The following is a 20661-nucleotide window of genomic DNA, read 5'->3' on the forward strand; positions in this document are numbered from 1 at the left end:
TGTTGGCTTTGTTCAGCACTTTGATGAGCTCAAGAGCTTGGAGGGGAGATTACGCTCCGCGGGCAGAGGGGATCCGCTCGCTCCCTCCACCTTTGGCTCCCGATCGCGGCTCGTGGGGAGGGAGCTGGGGGACCCCCGGGTGGATGCACCCCCACCCAATCCCGGGGCTCCCGCGGGCCGGGCCGGTGCCCGCCGGGCTGCGGGGTCCGGGGGCGGGAGGGCACCGGTGGGGCAGAGCAGCAGGGCTCCCCTGGGGTGCACCGGGGCGGACGGCACGGCTCAGCATGGCTCGGCTCGGCTCGGCGCGGTGGCCAGCTCCAGCTCCAGCCCAGCCTGGCCCGGCCCAGCCCAGCCCGGCACGGGCAGACGTAGCCCGGCTCGCCCCGCCCGGCCCGGCCCGGCTCGGTTCGGTTCGGCCCGGCCCGGCTCGGTTCGGCCCGGCCCGGCTCGGTTCGGTTCGGCTCGGTTCGGTTCGGCTCGGCTCGGCTCGGTCCGGCTCGGTCCGCCCGGTTCGGCCCGGCTCGGTCCGGCTCGGTTCGGTTCGGCCCGGCCCGGCCCCTGGCGCAGCGGGCGCGGGCGGAAAGCGGGGGCGCCGCGCTCGGAGGAATACGGCGGCGGCGCGGCGGTGAATGAGCGGGGCCGGCGCGGCCGTATAAAAGGCGCCGCCGGAGCGACCGCCCGGGCTGGCGGCGGCGGCGGCGGCTCCTCCGGCTCCGAGCAGGTGCGGCGGCGGCGGGCGCGGGCCGCGGGCGCCTCCCGGGGACTTCCCGCCGTCGGGCCGGGGCACCGCGGCCGCCCCCTCCGGTCCCGTCCCGTCCCTCGGGGCCGGCGGCGCCGCCACCGCCCTGCGGGCACCGAGCGCGGCGGGCGGCGCCCTCGGTGCGGCCGGTTCTGCCCGGGCTGGCGGGTCCCGGGCTCGCGGCGCCCTCGGTGCGGCCGGTTCTGCCCGGGCTGGCGGGTCCCGGGCTCGCGGCGCCCTCGGTGCGGCCGGTTCTGCCCGGGCTGGCGGGTCCCGGGCTCGCGGCGCCCTCGGTGCGGCCGGTTCTGCCCGGGCTGGCGGGTCCCGGGCTCGCGGCGCCCTCGGTGCGGCCGGTTCTGCCCGGGCTGGCGGGTCCCGGGCTCGCGGCGCCCTCGGTGCGGCCGGTTCTGCCCGGGCTGGCGGGTCCCGGGCTCGCGGCGCCCTCGGTGCGGCCGGTTCTGCCCGGGCTGGCGGGTCCCGGGCTCGCGGCGCCCTCGGTGCGGCCGGTTCTGCCCTCCCTTCCCTGGGCTGGCGGGTCCCCATCTCCTGGTGCCCAGTGGTGCGGCCAATCCTCCCTGCAGCTGGCAGCTACTGGTGCCTGCTGTGGCCGCCCCTGTGCGGGGTCCCTCTGTGCCTGCAGGGCTGGTGGTCCTGGTCCCCCACCAGTGCCCAGTCCCTAGTGACCGTGCTGCCCCTTGGGTCTCTTGCAGCCTGTGGCAACATGTGGCTCCTGGAGCGGCTCCGTGGCACGGGGGAGAACGGCGGGTCCCGGGGTGCAGGGCCGGAGGAGTCACCGCGGGGTCCCCGCTACAGCAACGTGCTCACCCCTGACAAGATCCCCGACTTCTTCATCCCGCCCAAGCTGAGCGCGGTGCCGGCCGAGGCTGAGGGCCCTGAGGCCCCCCCGCCGCCTGCCCTGGGCGCCTCGGTCTCGGAGCAGGACCTGGCGGGACGCAAGCCCCCGCGCAGCCCCCGGCCGTCCAGCCGCTCCCGGGCCGCCGGCCGGCACATCATCCAGATCGAGAGTGCTGAGGACTGGGCAGCCGAAGGGGGCTTCGGCACCAACGTGGACCCGCAGGCGCAGACGGCCATGTCGCTGCCCTACGTGCCCAAGGCGCAGACCTCCTACGGCTTCGCCACGCTGGTGGAGAGTCCCCACACGCGGCGCAAAGAGTCGCTCTTCCACAGCGAGCACAGCAGCCTCTGCCCCTCGCCGGCCACCTCGCCGGGCACCCAGCGCCGGGCCAAGCTCAACGGCGAGAGCAGCCCTCGGGCGCCCGCCGACCTGGGCGCAGCCCTCATGCACCCCGGCCGCTACTTCAGCGGTGGCGAGAGCGACACGTGCTCCTCGGCCGAGTCCTCGCCCTTCAGCTCCCCGCTGCTTTCCCGCTCCGTCTCCCTGCTCAAGATCTTCAGCCAGGAGAGCCAGTCCAAGGTCATCAAGCTGAAGCACTCGGTGGCCCGCAACAGCTCGCTCTCCACCGACGACAGCTCTGCCGACACCAGCCCCAGCGCCCAGCGCCGTACCAGGAGTGCCCCAGCGGGGGGCCAGCCGCCCCCTGCCCTGCTGCCCCTGGACCTGCCGCAGAGCCGCGACCGGGAGCACAGCCTGCGCCTGAGCCGGGGCGGGAGCCTGCGCCTGGCTGCCGACTACGACCCCTCCAATGCTCGGCTCCGCGTGCGGCTCGTCTCGGCCGAGGACCTCTACGATGCCCTGGTCGACCTGCGCAGCATCAACTGCTGCGTCTCGCTGTGCCTCAACCCCGGGAAGCTGCAGAAGCAGCGCAGCACCATCATCAAGAACAGCCGCAACCCCATCTTCAACGAGGACTTTTTCTTTGATGGGCTGGGCCCCAGCCATGTCAGGAAGATGTCCCTGAAGCTCAAGGTGGTCAACAAGGGCAGCAGCCTTAAGCGGGACACGCTGCTGGGGGAGAAGGAGCTCCCGCTCACCGCCCTCCTGCCCTGCTTGTAGGTGCACCGCGGGCAGGCGCCCACAGTGCGGCGGGGCTGGGCCAGCCCTGGCCCCTCCGGAGAAGGGCTGGGGCTGCGTTGCTGCTGGAGCAGGGCATGGAGGGCTGGGGTCCCTGGGAGCGGTCCCTCCTTGGGGTGCTGCCAAGGGGCTCTGCCACCGTCAGCCCTCCTGCAGCCAGGCCGGCGGCTGCAGCCTCCCCTCCCTGCTCCCTTCCGGAGCCACCGGCCCCCCAGGAAGGGTGGATGTCGCTGCTGGGCTCTACCTGCCTCAGTTCCCGTGGTCTCCGGCTGGCCAGCAGGAAGGTGGTAGGTGGGTAGGTCTCAGTAGCATACTTGCTACCACCTCTCTCAAAGCCCAAGCTCCTGGAGCCAGCTGATGGCATCAATCTGCTTCAGTTTAAAAGACAAGTTTCCAGCCCTGGAGTCTGAGCAATATTGCAGAGGTGACCCAAGTATGGGCAAAGGTGCCCTGGAGCTCCTGGTAAGTGACCCCCCCCCCAATGGAGACCCAAGGGGACAAAACAGATTTCTGGTCTTTTTAGAGCCTTTCCTGGACTCTTCCCAGGCCCCTTTGCTGCAGGAGTGTGCAGGGTGTGCAGCCAGCTTCATCTGAGACCCTGCAGTCTCCTGGGAGCCATTCCTGCCTGCCCAGGGCAGTCACAGTCCCTCCTGCTGCTGCCTGTGCCTGGGGAATTGCCCCATAGTTGAGGGGTCTTTGGGCTTGCTCAGACCTGGGAGGCTACTTGTTCCCTGGCCCCTGCTGGTGGGAGGGAGATGGGGGACCTGCCACCCTGGGTGCACAGGCAGACCCAGGCATGGGTGCCTGGCAGGCTGTCCCGGTGGACGTGCTGGCGATGGGAGCAGGATCAGCTCTCTGCAGGGGCTGGTGGCCTTGTTCCTGCAGGTGCTGAGCCTGGAGAGCAGCACCTGGGACATCTCCAAGGTGTCCTCGAGAAGGGTGACAGGCCAGGGCTGGCTGCCATGGGCTCCCCTTCCCTGTGCCTGGGGCTCCTTCCCCACCTGGGGCTGATCCGGAGCCTGCGAGCGTTGGCCCTGCTGGGGGGAGGCCCCCGCTGTGGGGTTGTCCGTGGAGGGGTCTGCGAGCCCCTCACGCCCAGCAGACCCAGCTCCCCGCGTGGGGCCGGTCGGGCTCTGCAGCCCCCCGCTGCCCCTCTTCCCGTCCCTCCCATGCCAGCCCCGTCTGGCTGGGAGGGGGAAACGCAGGCTGGGGACGTTTTTGCAGGTGGATAAAACCTTGTTGTCGTTGCTTGTGGTGTTACCTATTGCATCGGGCTCTCTGCATGTTTCTGCGGGAGGGAGCAGAACGAGCGGTGCGGCTGCCTGCCCTGCTCGCACGCGTGGACACCAGCACACACGTGTCCCTCTCTGTTAACCTCTGTTGGTGGCGGTTGATGTTCCTTCCTTGTCCTTTGCAGCAGATGGCAGATTTCAGTGTTGGCTATTTATATCAGAGGCTGATCTTTCCCAGCGTGTCTGTCTTCTGTCTGTAAATATGTTTCAGGTACGCGAGGCATGGTTCTGATAGCGCGACGTTTGCATGTCAGGGGGATCTGGGGTGATCGTGGCTGTTGTTGAGCTTGTGGCTGAAAACAAACCACGCGGGATGCAACGAGCAGACGCTTCCTTGGGGGAGGATTTCCCACCTGCTGCTTCCATCGCTCTCCCCGAGGAGCAGGCAGGGGTCCCCAGCCCGATGCTGGCCCCTTCGTGCCCCGACAGGGCCAAGCTCCTGGGCTGGGGCAAACCTGCCGGTGGGCAGGGGGGACCTGCCGGGGCCCCTGGCCCTGCGGTGGGACGAGGGGGGTGGTGTCCCCCCGGCCGCCCACGAGGGAACGGGGGGGCAGTAGCTGAGGGAGGGTTTTGGTGCCCTACGGGCAGGTTGGGGGCGATGCCTCCCCCGGGAGGGGACCTGCTGCTGCGACTCAGCGGTGGGTGGCAGGACGGACGCGTCATCAGCCGGGAGCGTGGCCTGGCTGGGTCTTTCCTCCCCCTCAACTCTTTTCTAATGTTCCTGCTTTGATATATCTGTGGCTGGATTTAATGATGTATTTTTGGAGTGGAAAAATATATATATTAATGTTTGTTTACAGATGACTTCCCCTTTTTAGTGCAATAAAGTCATTTCTAAAGCAGATGCAGATGGTGCTCCCAGCTCCTGGTTTTCCGGAGGTGTTTCCATCGCTGCAGAAGGCACTCCGTGTTGGCGTAGCCCCTGGGTGGCTCCGGGGCGGACAGTCCTGGGAGCTGAGCCGCTGGGTGCCCTGGGTGGGCAGGGGTCCCCCGGGTCCCGTGTTACACTCACAGCTGCCTGCACGTCCCCAGCGCCGGGATGGTGGGGAGGGCAGAGCTGATGTCCCAGGCATGGACCCCTGTGCTTCCGAGTGCAGCTGCCCTTTTCCAACACCCCTCCTTGCCGCGGAGACGCTCAGAGCCCTTTGGCAACTCTCTTCCCAGTGGTGCAGACCAGCTGTCTGGCCTGTGCCCCCAGCCTTGCTGTGGCTGTGGAGATAGCAGCCGGGGAGCACTGCCCTTCCTCCTCCTCCTTGTGCTGTCTCCCTGCAGCTGGGCCCCTGCAGCTCTTCATGGCAATGGTGGCTATTAAGGATGTTATTGTATTTTTTTGCATTCCCATCACCAGTGGCAGCAGCCAGGCTGTGTGGGCTGGAGGCATCCGTGCAGCACGGAGAGGCCGGTGCCTCCTGCAGATGGACAACATGCTCCAGCCCCTGGAAACCTTGCCTTTGGGGCGAAGCCGTGCTCCAAAACAGGCATCCAAACAACCAGGGCGGACTGGAGGTGGGAGCTCCCCTTCCTGGTCTCCATCCCCACTCTTGTACAGGCTCCAGTGGAGCGGCTGTGTCCTGCTGGAGCAGCATCTCGAGCTGGGAATGAGCCTGACCCTGCACAACTATTTCAGCTCATCACATTACTCCATTTTTCCCCTACCTTCCATTTCCAAATCAGCTTTTAACCAGAAGCTGATAAAGGGAAAAAGTGAGGTTTGTGTTATCTAAATGCCACTTCTCTAATTTCCTCCATTCTAATAATTTGTCATTTTGGCAGCAATAGAGAATAGGAGCACTAAACAGAGCCGCCCTCTCCACTCCTGCCCCCACAGGGGCAGAGAAAGCAGCGTGGCGGGTGCTTGGCAGGTGTCAGGAAATTTAAGTAGTTCTTTTTCTAGAGGTGTAAAAGCTACAGCAGTTAGTAATAAAATGAGGCTGTTTAAGTTAGTCTGAACTAGAGTAGATGGGGTCAGCCTGAACACTTTTCAGGGATTTTTAGTGTTTCCAACATTCAAAGTAAGGGAAGCAGTCACATTTGGAGAGGGGTGTCTTGCGGGGGAAGATCTAACTCTGAATTAATAATCAAGTAATGGCAGGAGAGAAACGAGGCTTCCCACGGATGCCCGGGGCTGGGGTCGGGCTGGCGACAGCCGCTGAACTGGGAAGCGGCGGTGGCCAAGGGAGGGAGCTGGCGGCGCTGCCCCGGGGAGCCCCCGGACGGGGCTGGCAGCGGTGCCCTGCCTGGATGCAGCCCCTTGGCTGGGAGATGCTGGAGGGAAGCTGCCGGAGGCTCCGCGGCGAGGGCTCGGGGCCGGGGCGGGGAGCGCTGGCCTGCACTCTGCAGAGCCTCCCAGCTGTATTGGGTGAGCCGGGCTTTCCCACCCTGGGAAATCCTCCTCTCAAACCGGGACCTGGATGCTCCCCATCACCAGGAGCCTTCCTCAGTGCTGAGGGTTCGCTGGCCGGAGGTCCCTGACTGCGCTGCGCTGTGCCGGGGACGTGTGTCGGGGCAGCTGCCGTCCTCGGCTGCCGTGCAGGAAACCCAGGCTGAGGGAGAGGAAATGCTGTGTTTCTGAGCAAGCGGTGGCAGATGCTGCAGATATGGTCTCGCTTACCCTGACCCATCCTCCAGAGCGAGATTCACCTGGGTGAGATGCGTGCACAGACCTTGCCTATTTTTAGCCCTGTGTTCCCACAAAGCAAGGACTCAACTTCTGAGAAAATTGCCTGGAGCTCATTTAGCTGAGTGCTTGATCACCGGAGAGAGGGAGAGAGCAAATTAGGGGATCAATCTCACAGGGAGTGCTTAGGGGATGGAGGGACGGGGCTCCCAGGGAGGGTATTTCCCATGGCCCGGCCCCTCCGGATGCCCCGATGCGGCTGGCGGGTGGTTCCTGTGCCCTTTGCAGGGCGATGCAGGGAGAGCGATGGTTTTCAGCCAAACAGGGCAGCAAAAATGACTTTTCCATCCCAGATTTCCAGGTGCTGTTCGGGTGGGGGAGCCCCAAATGCCCCCTCCCAGCACCACGCTGGGGCAGGACCCTCGGCTGGGCCTGGGGGCTGCCTGCCCTTCTCCCCCCGGCAGCGGCGGGGGCTGGTCCCTCCCCCAAACCCCGTTGCTGATTATTATTTCGGTCAGGCAAAGCTTCTCCCTGTTGCTTAGCAACCCATCCCGGGCTGGCGCCCGGACCGCGGTCCAGCGCCTGCTGCGCCGCGGGATGCTCGCCCTCCGCCTCGGCTGGCCGCTCCCCCCAGGCCCCTTCATCGCCCCGAGGGGGGTCCGGGGCAGCAGCTCAGCCCTGCCGTGCGCCCATCCCTGTTCCTGCCACACTCGTGTCCCCATCCCCGTTCCCGCCACACTCCTGTCCCTGTCCCCGTCCCCGTTCCCGCCATGCTCCTGTCCCTGTCCCCATCCCCATTCCTGCCACACTCCTGTCCCCGTTCCCGCCACGCTCCTGTCCCTGTCCCCATCTCCATACCCACCACATTCCCATCCATGTCCCCGTCCCCATCCCTGCCGCATTCCCATCCCTGTCCCCATCCAGCTCCCACCCCCTTCCCTGTCCCCAGGCGAGGGTCTGCTGGACCATGCGGGGCCCGCGGCTGCACGAGCGCCGGGGCTGCGCGGCGGCGCTCCCTCGGGCTGCGCAAGCACGCGGTTTGCCACCCCGGGCTCGGCGCCGAAGGGTGTGAAACTGCCCGTCGGTGACGGGTTCACCGCTTGTGAGCGCAACCCGCCTCCGTCAGGCATGATGGCTCCCCCAGGATGTGATTCACGAGGCCGGTAAGCAGACAAGCACATCCAGCGCTCAAGCGGTGCGGAAGAAACTCTGGAGCGAGGACGTTCAGCTCGCGCTCAGGGCGAGAGCCCCGGAGCCGGGCGCTGCTGGCTGCAGGCGCCGCAGCTGCCCTCCCGTCCCGTCCCGTCCCGTCCCGTCCCCGTCCCCGTCCCGGCGTGCAGAGGCGAGGGCCCACGGCGGCGGCGGGGTGGGCGCTTGCCCCTTTGAGGGTGCAGCCCCGAGCGCGCGGCGGGGCCGGGTGGCTGCACAAGAGCTGTCGGCCCCCCTGCGGCATGCACGCGCCTTTGCTTTATTGCGGGCATTTGTCTTCCGTGGCAGCATGTCTGTTTTTAAAGCTGAGATGAGAGACTCCCGCTGTTACTGGGAAGAAAACAGAACTTAATTGAATCCCGCAGCCCTGTGCGGACGCATCGGCGAGGGCAAAAGCTGGCAACGAGCTCGCGCCCGCGGCTCGTGGGGCGCCGCGTCCTGGCCCCAGGGCTCTCGCCGAGCTTGTCGGGACGTGGGTGCAGTGCTGCCCCTGGCTCTGAGGCCGGCTCCAGCAGGGAGCCGGGGCCGTCCGGCCGCGGGCTCTCCCTGCCCGTCCTCCAGCCCCTGCGGCGGGGACGGCCGGCAGAGGAGGAAGCCACCGGGGCGGGCAGGCGCGCGGAGGGATGGAGGCGCGGGGAGAAGTGGCCGCGTGGTGCCGCTTCGCTTGGCCTCTCCCCTGCTCTGTCTCCAGTGACTTGTTCTTTCCTAGCTGCCTGCTGGAGTTTTAAATGCCGCCTTTAAAATGTTTGCAAAATGCCCAACGCATCAAACAGGCCCAGGTGGGAGGGGAAAAAAAAAAAAGGCATAAACAAAGCAGACGGGAGGATTTGTTAAACGCCAGCAGCTGCTGGCAAACGCTTTAACGTCGGTGCAGACAGGCGCCGATCGAGACGGCAGTTGGGGGCTGCGGGCTGACCCGCGCTCTGCGCCCGCGGACCCAGCGGTGCTGGCGACGCCGGGTCCCGGGGCTGCCGCCAGCGGAGCCGGAGCCGAGCGCGGCGGCCGCGCTGCGCGTTGCTCCTCTGGCATCGCCATGGCAATGGAGAGCGGGCGCCCGCTGCCCGCCGAGGACGCGCTCCGGGGAGGGGGCCACGCGCCGGCCCGCTGCCCGCTCCCGCCGCACCCTCCAGCCCGCGCCAGGCCACGCGCAAGCACATGCGAACACGTATATTCGAAACCTCAGCTCTCCGCGCTGCCGGGTTGTAATTAATTCCTATTTGCAGCTCAGTCCAATTTCCCTTGCGCGGGTCCCCGTTCAATCCAATTGCCGTATGAGGTTTCTGTAATCACTAATCTTATCAAGCCCGTCGGTGTGCAGCGAGAGCGCTGCAATTAGCAGCAGCAGGAGCAGAGCTGCGACGCGCCGCCGGCCCCCGGTTTATGCCAGGCGAGTGGGGGGCTCGGGGGGCTCCGCTGCGGGAGGGCTGCACCGGCCTCCTCCTGCCGCCCGCTGTCGGACCACTCAGCTCTGCGAGGGTGGAAGCACCCAGTTTTGAGCCCACTGAGCTGTGCGGGCAGTGCCAGAGCCGGGGAGGTGCTGGGACCAGGCTGGGGCACGGCAACAGCGCATCTGGCTACCCGCATCCCATCTCCTGCCCCTGCCCCTGCCCCTGCCCCTGCCCCTGCCCCAGCTCCTGCCCCTGCCCCAGCCCCAGCCCCTGCCCCTGCCCCTGCCCCTACCCCAGCTCCTGTCCCAGTCCCAGTCCCAGTCCCTGCCCCAGCCCCTGCCCCTGCCCCTGCCCCTACCCCTGCCCCTGCCCCTACCCCAGCTCCTGCCCCTGCCCCAGCTCCTGCCCCTGCCCCTGCCCCAGCCCCTGCCCCAGCCCCAGCCCCTGCCCCTGCCCCAGCTCCTGCCCCTGCCCCTGCCCCTGCCCCTACCCCTGCCCCTGCCCCTACCCCAGCTCCTGCCCCTGCCCCAGCTCCTGCCCCTGCCCCTGCCCCAGCCCCTGCCCCAGCCCCAGCCCCTGCCCCTGCCCCAGCTCCTGCCCCTGCCCCTGCCCCTGCCCCAGCTCCTGCCCCAGCCCCAGCCCCTGCCCCTGCCCCTGCCCCTGCCCCTACCCCAGCTCCTGCCCCTGCCCCAGCTCCTGCCCCTGCCCCTGCCCCAGCCCCTGCCCCAGCCCCAGCCCCTGCCCCTGCCCCAGCTCCTGCCCCTGCCCCTGCCCCTGCCCCTGCCCCAGCTCCTGCCCCAGCCCCAGCCCCTGCCCCTGCCCCTGCCCCTGCCCCTACCCCAGCTCCTGCCCCTGCCCCAGCTCCTGCCCCTGCCCCTGCCCCAGCCCCTGCCCCAGCCCCAGCCCCTGCCCCTGCCCCAGCTCCTGCCCCTGCCCCTGCCCCAGCTCCTGCCCCTGCCCCTGCCCCTGCCCCAGCTCCTGCCCCAGCCCCTGCCCCTGCCCCAGCTCCTGCCCCTGCCCCTGCCCCTGCCCCAGCCCCTGCCCCTGCCCCAGCCCCAGCTCCTGCCCCAGTCCCTGCCCCAGCTCCTGCCCCTGCCCCTGCCCCTGCCCCTGCCCCTACCCCAGCTCCTGCCCCTGCCCCTGCCCCAGCCCCAGCTCCTGCCCCAGCTCCTGCCCCTGCCCCAGCCCCTGCCCCTGCCCCAGCTCCTGCCCCTGCCCCAGCCCCAGCTCCTGCCCCAGCCCCAGCTCCTGCCCCTGCCCCAGCCCCTGCCCCTGCCCCAGCCCCTGCCCCTGCCCCTGCCCCAGCCCCAGCTCCTGCCCCAGTCCCAGCCCCAGCCCCTGCCCCAGCTCCTGCCCCTGCCCCAGCCCCAGCTCCTGCCCCAGCCCCAGCTCCTGCCCCTGCCCCAGCCCCTGCCCCTGCCCCAGCCCCTGCCCCTGCCCCTGCCCCAGCCCCAGCTCCTGCCCCAGTCCCTGCCCCAGCTCCTGCCCCTGCCCCTGCCCCTGCCCCTGCCCCTGCCCCTACCCCTACCCCAGCTCCTGCCCCTGCCCCTGCCCCAGCCCCAGCTCCTGCCCCTGCCCCTGCCCCAGCCCCAGCTCCTGCCCCAGCCCCTGCCCCAGCCCCTGCCCCTGCCCCAGCTCCTGCCCCTGCCCCTGCCCCTGCCCCTGCCCCAGCCCCTGCCCCTACCCCAGCTCCTGCCCCTGCCCCTGCCCCAGCCCCAGCCCCTGCCCCAGCTCCTGCCCCAGCCCCAGCCCCAGCTCCTGCCCCAGCCCCTGCCCCTGCCCCAGCCCCAGCTCCTGCCCCAGCCCCAGCTCCTGCCCCTGCCCCAGCCCCTGCCCCTGCCCCAGCTCCTGCCCCTGCCCCTGCCCCAGCCCCTGCCCCAGCCCCTGCCCCTGCCCCAGCTCCTGCCCCTGCCCCAGCTCCTGCCCCTGCCCCTGCCCCGGGGGTCCGCAGCGAGCAGCGCAGTGGGTCCCCGCCGCCCTCCAGCCCCTGCACCCGGCACCAAGACGCAGCCGGGGGAAGCCGCAAAAGGCGAAGTTGCCGCTGGCGAAGTGTCCTCAGGCAGCGCTGCCTGCGCCCGCCTTTGTCGCAGCAGCCGGAGCTGGAGCCGAAGCGTCCGTCAGCCCTCGCCGCGGGTGGCCGGCTGCGCTGGAGCTGCTGCCCGCAGCTCGGGGGGCTCCGCGGCCCCCCGCAGCCCCCGGCCACGCTGCAGCAGACGGCGGCCCCGCTCTGCCCCTGCAATGCGGCAGCAGCGCGGGGGCTGCCCGAGCCCGGCCCCGACCCCCGGCCCCGACCCCTCGGGGCTGCCGCCCTCCCCGGCGCTGCTCGCGCCCCGCCGGCAGCTTCGGCTGCAGCACCCTGGGGCCGGGCTCCGGTGGCGGCGGCAGCGGCGTTCGCTGCTCTCCTCCTGGCCCAGCCCGGCCCCTGCGCCGCCAGCCGCGGCTGCGCGCCCCGGGGGTCCCCGGCACCGTGCCCCGGGGGGCCGCGCCGCCCGCGCTCCCCAGCACCCGCCGTGCGCGCCGCGGCTGCTGGTGGCGGGACGGGCTCCCTGCCCGCTTCGCCCGCGCCGGGGCTCAGCCGCGGGGCCTGAGCGGGGGCAGCCTGCTCCCTTTGCCCTTCAGCCCCTTCGCGCGTTGAGCGATCCTCGCTGCTGGGCAAACTCGTCGCGCTTCGAGAGCGGGGGGTCTCCGAGTCGGCACGAGGCGGCGGCGGGGCGAGCGCGGTCACCGCGCCCGGGACGGTCCGGCCTCGCGGCCGAGCCCTGCGCTGCGCCGGGTCGGCTCTGGCCGGGCACAGGCGGCCGCCCCAGAGCCAGGGGACGGGGACGGGGACGGGGACGCCTCGGTGCCGCTCCCCACGGCAGGCTGCGGGCTGCCTGTAGTTTTAATTGCACCGCGCAGCTTTGATTCCTGGTTTTAATTGCAGCCTAACGAGGCCGGGGCAGCAGGAGAGGAAAACATCAAGCTTACGGGAAACAAATTGGGAGAGAAAAGAACATTTACTGGTGACTAATAGCTCTGTGGATGGGCGCGTTTGTGTTTGCCTGCCGCGGCAGGATGGTGCCGGCGCCCGGGGATTTCTTCCCGCGCTTGGCTGCCCAAGCGAGCGGCGCGGCGCTGCATCGCCACGAGAGCCGCTCGTCCCGGGGCCCGCGCCGCTTCCGGGTTGCTTTTAACCCGTCGCTGAGCGGAGCGGCACAAAAGCTGCCCTCCCTGGAGACAGGGCGGCTTCGCGCTGGCTGCGCAGGCAGGGTGGGGGCTACCTCGTCTAATTGTAAGAGGGGCCCATTTACACACCGAGCGGGGCTCGGGGCTCGTCAGAGGGAATTAAGACTGATTCAGTGCAGGAGAAAAGAGGAGAATCGCCGGCGCCGGCCGGTGCTGGGGTGCGGGGAGCCCCGGCGCTGCCCACCTCCCCGAGGGGCAGCCGCACCGCGAGGACGAGGCTGCGTCGCGGGGCCCCGCTGCGACCGGGGAGGCTGCGCGGGGCCGGGGACCGGCGGCTCGGCAGGCGGGACGGGGACGGGGACGGGGACGGGGACGGGGACGGGGACGGGATGCTGCCCGGCCTGTTCTCCCCGCGCCCGCGAGGGCCCATAGCTCGTTACCGAGCTCTCTGGCTTGGAGCATCTTGGAAACCGGCGCTTGCTAATAAGACAAAAAGGATGACAGCAAATAAGCCCAGCCGCGGGAACGTGGCCTTCTCATCTCACATTTTTTATTCCCTCACGGTCCCCCCCTTCCCTCCTTTGCTAACGGCTTGAAGCCACTGTAATAAAATTATTAAATAATTATTAAAAAAAAACGCTGTAGCCCCCACCTCGGTGCGGCAGCCATGGTAACTGGATCAAGGGGACACCTGTACGTTTCCATTCTGGGCTCCCGCTCGCTGCATATACAGAGGAGCGCTAATTAAAATCTCAAAGCGAGCGGCAGGCGGAGGGAAGGCGCTGGGCCGGCAGAAGGGGCGCGGGGCTCGGAGGGGCGCCAGCGGCGGCGCGGGGACGGGAGGGTCCCCGCCAGGCGTCCGACCTGCCCCAGACACCGGCCCGGCTGCTCCGCGGTGCCTGCCGGCTCCGTCCCAGGCCCCGTTCCCGTCCCAGGGGATGTTTCCTGCCGGCTGCCTCCAGCCGTGGCACCTCCCGCGGCCCGTCGAGGGTCTCCCCCTGGGCAGGGGGCAGCGCAGGGGCTGCCTCCGGCCACCCGCAGCTCCGCTCCGCTCCCTGCACTGCCGCCGCCCCAGCCGGAGGGTGCCGGGAGCACCGTCCCCACGCGGGGCTGGGCCGGCGCCGCAGGGGCGCTGCTGCGCGGGACGGCGTTCCCACGGCCGTGCGGGACGGTGTTCTGGGATCGTGTAGGATGCTGTTCCCACGGCCGTGCGGGATGCCATCCCCGGGGCCATGCGGGACGGCGTTCCCACGGCCGTGCGGGACGGTGTTCTGGGATCGTGTAGGATGCTGTTCCCACGGCCGTGCGGGATGCCATCCCCGGGGCCACGCGGGACGGCGTTCCCACGGCCGTGCGGGACGGTGTTCTGGGATCGTGTAGGATGCTGTTCCCACGGCCGTGCGGGATGCCATCCCCGGGGCCATGCGGGACGGCGTTCCCACGGCCGTGCGGGACGGTGTTCTGGGATCGTGTAGGATGCTGTTCCCACGGCCGTGCGGGATGCCATCCCCGGGGCCACGCGGGACGGCGTTCCCACGGCCGTGCGGGACGGTGTTCTGGGATCGTGTAGGATGCTGTTCCCACGGCCGTGCGGGATGCCATCCCCGGGGCCACGCGGGACAGCGTTCCCACGGCCGTGCGGGACGGTGTTCTGGGATCGTGTAGGATGCTGTTCCCACGGCCGTGCGGGATGCCATCCCCGGGGCCACGCGGGACGGCGTTCCCACGGCCGTGCGGGACGGTGTTCTGGGATCGTGTAGGATGCTGTTCCCACGGCCGTGCGGGATGCCATCCCCGGGGCCATGCGGGACGGCGTTCCCACGGCCGTGCGGGATGGTGTTCTGGGATCGTGTAGGATGCTGTTCCCACGGCCGTGCGGGATGCCATCCCCGGGGCCATGCGGGACGGCGTTCCCACGGCCGTGCGGGACGGTGTTCTGGGATCGTGTAGGATGCTGTTCCCACGGCCGTGCGGGATGCCATCCCCGGGGCCACGCGGGATGTCGCGGCAGCCGGGTGCAGGGCAGTTGCGGTGTGTGAGCCAGGGCAGGGCAGGGTGTGCAGGGCCAAGGCCTTGGCGCCCCTGGGTGCCAGGCTGCACGGGTGCTCGACCCCGCACCGCTCCCGGGGCAGCGGCGGGCAGCAGCCCCTGCGCTGGGTGCAGGGAGGAGGCATCTCCCACCTGGCACAGGGAGCAGCCCCTCTCCGTGGGGAAAACCGGGCATGCGGGGGCCGGCGGAGGAGGGTCGGGAGCAGCCAGGGGCCGCAGGAGCAGGGTGTCCCGGGTGGCGAGGGCTGCGCGGCACCCGCGTGCCGGAACGGGGGGGAGGCGGGCGAGTGGGCGCCGCGCCGGGGGCTGCGCTCGCTCCCGTCCGCGTGCCAGCCTGGCTCGCCGCGCGTCAGGCGCCGGTGGCATTTCCATTTTTAGGTTTCCGTTAGGAACTGGCAGTTGCTCTTTTCGCTGACGACGTTCGAGCTGCCGTCGCTCCCTGCGGCTGCCCGCAGCCCTCTGCCGCATCGGCAGCCGACAGGCGGGGGCCGACATGGGGTGGCTCCCGCGCCCCGGCCCCGCGGCGGCAGCACCCCGACCCCGCGGCTGCAGCATCCCGGCAGACGGGGCCGGGGACGCGGCCGCTTGTGCAGCAGCAGAGCACCAAGGCAGCAGCGAGCGTCGCTCGCTGCCGGGGGGAAGCTCGGGGCCGGCATCTTCCCCAGCCTGCGCTTCGCTTTAACTTTTTAACTTCCCTGCGCTTTGTTTTAGCTTTTTAACCGCTTTGCTGGCAGGAAGCTCCTGCGTGTTTGCACCCAGGAGGAAAAGGCTGCATTTAACCCTGCCGGCTTAGTTTTGCCTGTAGCTCGTTGCGGCGTCTCGAACGTTCTCCTTCTTGGGGCTGATTTTTGCTGTAGCTTCGTTTTAGTCGTTATCATCTGAATCCGTCGTCTCTGCGTTTATCTGGCGGAAACGCTCCTGGATTGCCGCCTGCAAGCTGCGGAGGCCCCGGGGCGAGGGAAGGACGGAGCGGCCCTGCGGCTGACGGCCGCTGCCGCGCTCCCGGGCTGAGCGCGCGGGAGAGCGTTTCCCTCCATCGCGGAGCCCTACTCTTCCTCCAGGAGGCAACCCGAGTCCTGCCATTGCCGACAGGCTTCGCTCCATCGTTTCTCCAAGCGTGCTTCCCAGCCCGGCGCGGCGGCCGAGCGCTGCCCCGGCCCGGCCAAGGCCGTCGCCCTCCCGTCTCCTCGCCCGCAGGACGGGGGTCTCAGAGGGGCGGGGGGGCTCTGTCGGGCTTCTTTTATGGAGGCAATTTGCCCAGCAGGCATCGTTTTCTCCGGCCAGGTTGCTGCCAGATGGCAGCTGGCATCCACGCGACGTCCCCACCTTCAGCCCCCTTTTCCGCCCGCCCCGAACCACCCCGATTTCTGCGGCGAGGCGCAAGGCTCCGGCCGGGCTGCAGCGCCCGGCGCCGCGCTCGTCCCGCTCCTGGGGCCGGGAGGCGGCAGGCGCCCGCCGCCCGCACCGGGGAAGGAGATTCCCCGTTTCCATGGGAACCGGAGCAGGAAAGTTCCCGGGAGGCGCCGGTGCTCGTCGTCCCCCGCACCGGCGCCGGACGGTCAGACCGGCGGATCGCTGCTGCGCTTCTTGCCGGGTGCTGCGGCGCGCCGGGCTCCCGCGGCCTCGCCGCTCCGAGCCCGCCTCGCCGGTCCCTGCCTTCATGCAGCGGCACGGAGGCTGCGGCGTGCCAGCGCCCTGCCGGCGCGGGGACCCCCTGCAGCCCCTCTCCCTTTGCTGGTGGCTCCCGGACAGCTTCAGCTCCAATTAGTGAGGCCCCTATTAATTTTCTGCGCCTGGCGGGAGGGGGGCTGCAGCCCCGGCCCTGGCAACGCGCCCGTCTGCCCCCAGCTCCCGTGGGGCGAGACCGGACGAGCCTCCGTCCCCCTTGCTCCGGGTGAGCCGGGAAGCAGCACGAGATTGCCTGGAGCAGGGGGTTAATGATGCACCGGAGACAGAGCCGACCTTTCCACCTTTCCACCTTGCAGCTTCACCTGCGGCTCCCTTTTCCCTGCCATTATCTGCATGGATGCCTGTGGATTTCATTTCCATATTCATGGTGTTTTAATGACCCTGTAATATCTTTATGTTCTGCAATTAAATGAGGAATCTTTTTTTCCTTCCCCAGATTAGCATCTGCACAGGATCATTTGTGGCATTGAGCAGAGGAGGGGCAGCCTGCGCAGGCGGGAGACGGGGTTAATTAAACTTCGGAGACCAGCAGGCTCCGCAGCACAACATCCTTCTCACCGCGGCTGGTGGCGGCCGCGGGGGGACGGCGCTGGGGTCACCCGCAGCCGGCCAGGCCGGACCGCTCTCGCGCCCCTCCCACGGCTGCTGGGGTGGCTCTGGGTCGGGGCAGCACAGGCAAACACGCAGCACACACTCGCCCCTTGCTCAAAATCTGCTCCGAGACCCTGGCCGACTGGTGTAAACTCCCGCAGCAAAACGCAAGCTGACCATCCGGGTGTCACCGGCTGCAGGGCAGTCTCGTCCCCACCGCCGCGGGGCCCCTCGCCAGGGCGCTGCCGTGCACCCGGTGCAGCAGCCCGGCATCCGCGCTGGAGCCATTAACACTCCTATCGCTCCATCTCCATTCCCCGGAGCTAATGGCCAGCTCTGCATCGTCTCCCTCCCAAGCCGGGTGATGGGGCGGTAATTGGGTTTCAGCCCTGGGAGATGGATGGGGCTGGGCTGAGAGTGGAGTCGGCAGGAAGGGGGGGGCAGCGGGACAGACCCCCCCCGCACCCACCTCCGGCTCGGCTGCAGACACTGGGAGGGATGGATGGAGGGATGTGGGACAGACGGCAGGGTGGAAGAGCATGGGATGGAGGGATGGAGGGATGGACGGAGGAACGTGGGACAGACGGCAGGGTGGAAGGATGTGGGATGGAGGGATGGAGGGAGGGATGTGGGACAGACGGCAGGGTGGAAGAGCATGGGATGGAGGGATGGAGGGATGGACGGAGGGATGTGGGACAGACGGCAGGGTGGAAGGATGTGGGATGGAGGGATGGAGGGATGGACGGAGGAACGTGGGACAGACGGCAGGGTGGAAGGATGTGGGATGGAGGGATGGAGGGATGGACGGAGGAACGTGGGACAGACGGCAGGGTGGAAGGATGTGGGATGGAGGGATGGAGGGAGGGATGTGGGCCGGCCGGCCATGCTGCATTGCATTCCTGTCGCTGCATCCTGCTGCTGCAGAAGGATGCGGTGCTTTATCATCCCGTAGCACTGACAGGCACCAGAATTAACGAGCTCCCCATCAGCGCCGCTTCGTTTCGCTCCCCGCGGCGTCGCCAGCTCGGGGCGGTGCGGGCGCAGCCCCGCGGCGGAGCGCCGTTAGCGCGGCGAGCGTGCGCGCGTGCCATACCCGCGCCCCAGCCCGGTCTCGGACGGCGTCCGGTGCGGCGGCCCGGCGGAGAGCGGCTGGAGCCAGGCGCTGCCCCAGGGCTGCGGGGGACGCGCCGAGGCTGAAACCCAGTTACACCCGGGGCTCGGCCCCTCCTGCCTTTGCTGGGCGAGACCGGCGCGGGGAGCAGGGGCGGCCGCGACGCCCAGGAAGGGGTGGCAGGATCGCCTCCCTGCATCCCTCGCCCGGGTGGGAACGAAGCACCTGCCTTTAATTGCTGCAGGAAACACCTGTGGCCAGGGCTGGTGAGGACCTGGGGAGGGAGACCGAGCGTGGTGCAGGTCTGCGCTTTGCCCCCAGCACTGACGAGCCGCTCCGAAGAGCGGGACTGAGGCACGACGCTGGCCGCTCCGCGGGCCGGCGGCGGTGGGAGCCGGGGATGGGGCTGCGGCCGCCCCCAGCTCCCCCTGCCTGCGCGGGGCGAGAGCCCAGGGCTGCGGGGCGCTGCCTGGCAAGAAACCGTTGCGCTTGCCGCTCCGGCAGTGCTTCAAGGCAGGTCGTTAGGAAGGGGAATCGTGGGCTGTAACTCGTCCCGGGGCACGCTTTGGGTGGGGGAACTTCGCTGGGTGCCGCACTGGTCTCCCCAGAGCCACCGCGGAGCCGGTCGGGGCCTGGGACGGTCGGCAGAGCGCCTGGCTCCACGCGCCCGCGGACCGGCCGCGCGTCCCGCTGCCCTTGCCGGGTTTCGGGGCACTGGGCAGACAGACTGCCTCCGGAGCCCCACAGATTCACAACCCCAACTAAAAACCTGTCCACGACTCCAAAAACCAGTGTTTTTTTCCAGCAGGCGGGAGGGCTGTTTAACAAATGGAGGTGGGTCAGATTTTTAAATGCCGAACCACCAGCTATGCACAGCACTTCAGAAAAGCCTTCGAGCAGCACGGAAGTGAGCTCGTCTTGCATGTGGTCATCATGTTCCGGGGGGATGGTTTTCCTCCAAAAGCAGCTCTCCAGGATCACAGATCACTTTTTTTTTTTTCTTCCCCTCCACAGCCTTAACTGTGAGACAAGAAGAACTTTCTCAACCCAAAGAATTACACCCAGACTATGAAGAAAACAGGTATGGAGAAATCAGTAAGAATGAATTGGTGTTAAAAGTAGATTCAGTCAGACAGCTTTAAAATTTGGATCCATGCGTATTTTTGTGAGTGAGCTCTGGCTCATCTTGCGACCAGCGGTCCGCTGCTTGGGCAGCTCCTGGTACGGCTTGTGCTAGCGCGCGTCTCAAAGAGCCAAAAGCTTTGGTGGATCCCAAAGTGCTCACAGGCTTTAGCAGAAGCATAAACACTAGTCTGAAAACCTGAACTCGGATGTTATTTGGGAGTAGCATAGCTCCATCTAGCATTCATGACAAACTGATGCTTCCCTAAAGCTTCACTCATAACTACTTCGGTAAGTATTAAAAGCTGTTCTTATTTCTGTTAACAGCCACAAACTGCAGGAATCTAAGTGCTTCTTTATATACAAAGCTTATTTATAAAGCTCTGTCACCTCCTCTGCATTTAGATTGTACTTTACCCTGCAGAAGAGACACACCTGGACAATGAAGCCTCTCCTTTCCCTAGGTAGAGAACAGTCCTTTCCCAATATTGACATACACTTTTCCTGTCAGATACCATCCTCTTCTGCACTTCTAACCCAAAAGAGTTAAACTTCAGCTACAAAAGCAACTGCATCCCATTAAATCGTAGTCACATCTTATTTGTCCATCACTTCATAGAGCACTGTGGCGTCCGGCAGGTTTACTCTGCCCCAGAAATGCTGAGTATTCTTGTTCCATGGATCCTAATAAGTTTCTCGATCTTCTCTCGGACCCAGGCCTTCTCCAATATGGCCCATGAGAGCCGCCACCTTGCAGGTGGTGCCTTCTCCCAGGGTAGCAGAGCTGGCGCGTCCCAAAGCCCTTGGCGGTGCCTGGGAAACAACTTGCTCAGCCTTAACCAGGGTGTGTACAACAGCAGTCGACGGGCAAATGGGTGTGTGTATTTGTGCACGTCCTGGGTTTCTGCTACTGTTTTCAGCATTAGCTATAACACCTTTAAAAGAGCTCAGCCCATGCATTCACTTTGCACCAACAGGAAGTGAATGAAAAAAGTTATTATTTCATGTCATAGACTTTGCAGTGCAACTAAAACAGCATGGATCTATCTCATGAGGGTAGGCACAGACGGTGGGGAGATGGTGTGAATTTTTGAATGACCGCTGAATGCATGACTAAGAAAGTTAAATTCACACAGTCCAAGACTGAGATATTTGCTTTTTAGTAAGGGCAGGCAAAGGAATGAAAACTTCTCTGGAACTGATTTTGAGCGCTGTGGTTCCAGGTGAGCGAAGCTGCCAAGACTTCTGCTCCTCGGGCACGAACGATTCATCTGGCTAAACCAAAGTGCCGAGACTTCTCATACACCCTGGACACCCCATCCACGCCTCCAAGGAACATAAAGAGTTTAACAAGAACTATATTCCTAGCTGGTCAGAGTTCCTGCTGCCCTCCTTTATGCAAGTCTGCTTTTCGCTCCTCCTAGGCGTTCCATCAGCTGGGAATCAGCTGTTCCTGAGGACAGAGAGCTGGGATCAGACCCGTAAGCAAAGCAAAAGTTCTCCCCTGCTCAGAAGGCAAACAACTCTTCTTCTGACTCTATTTTGTCTCATAGTTAGTCTCCCTTTGAGATACACATAGGTTTGTTTGTAATATACTGTATAAAACTTGAATAACACAAGCACTAAAACAGCCCTACTGGTTCAGAGCAAGCGTGTCAAGCTTGACCGGCCTTGTCTTCGGCAGTTTGCAAGAGGG

General features: G+C 66.9%; 2 protein-coding genes across 2 annotated transcripts in view; one reads left to right on the forward strand and one right to left on the reverse strand.

Annotated features, from left to right (window-relative positions):
- The window catches only part of BSG (basigin (Ok blood group)), a 133793-nt gene that overhangs the window by 76309 nt on the left and 36823 nt on the right, over positions 1-20661 (reverse strand). The gene's annotated exons all lie outside the window — the stretch shown is intronic.
- C2CD4C (C2 calcium dependent domain containing 4C) lies at positions 619-4821 on the forward strand. Its single transcript, XM_068920150.1, has 2 exons — positions 619-721; positions 1450-4821. Exon 2 carries the CDS (start codon positions 1461-1463, stop codon positions 2712-2714), a length of 1254 nt encoding a protein of 417 aa, XP_068776251.1. The 5' UTR covers positions 619-721; positions 1450-1460; the 3' UTR covers positions 2715-4821.

The sequence above is a fragment of the Struthio camelus genome, chromosome 26, assembly GCF_040807025.1.
Source record: "Struthio camelus isolate bStrCam1 chromosome 26, bStrCam1.hap1, whole genome shotgun sequence".
NCBI classification, from domain to species: domain Eukaryota; kingdom Metazoa; phylum Chordata; class Aves; order Struthioniformes; family Struthionidae; genus Struthio; species Struthio camelus.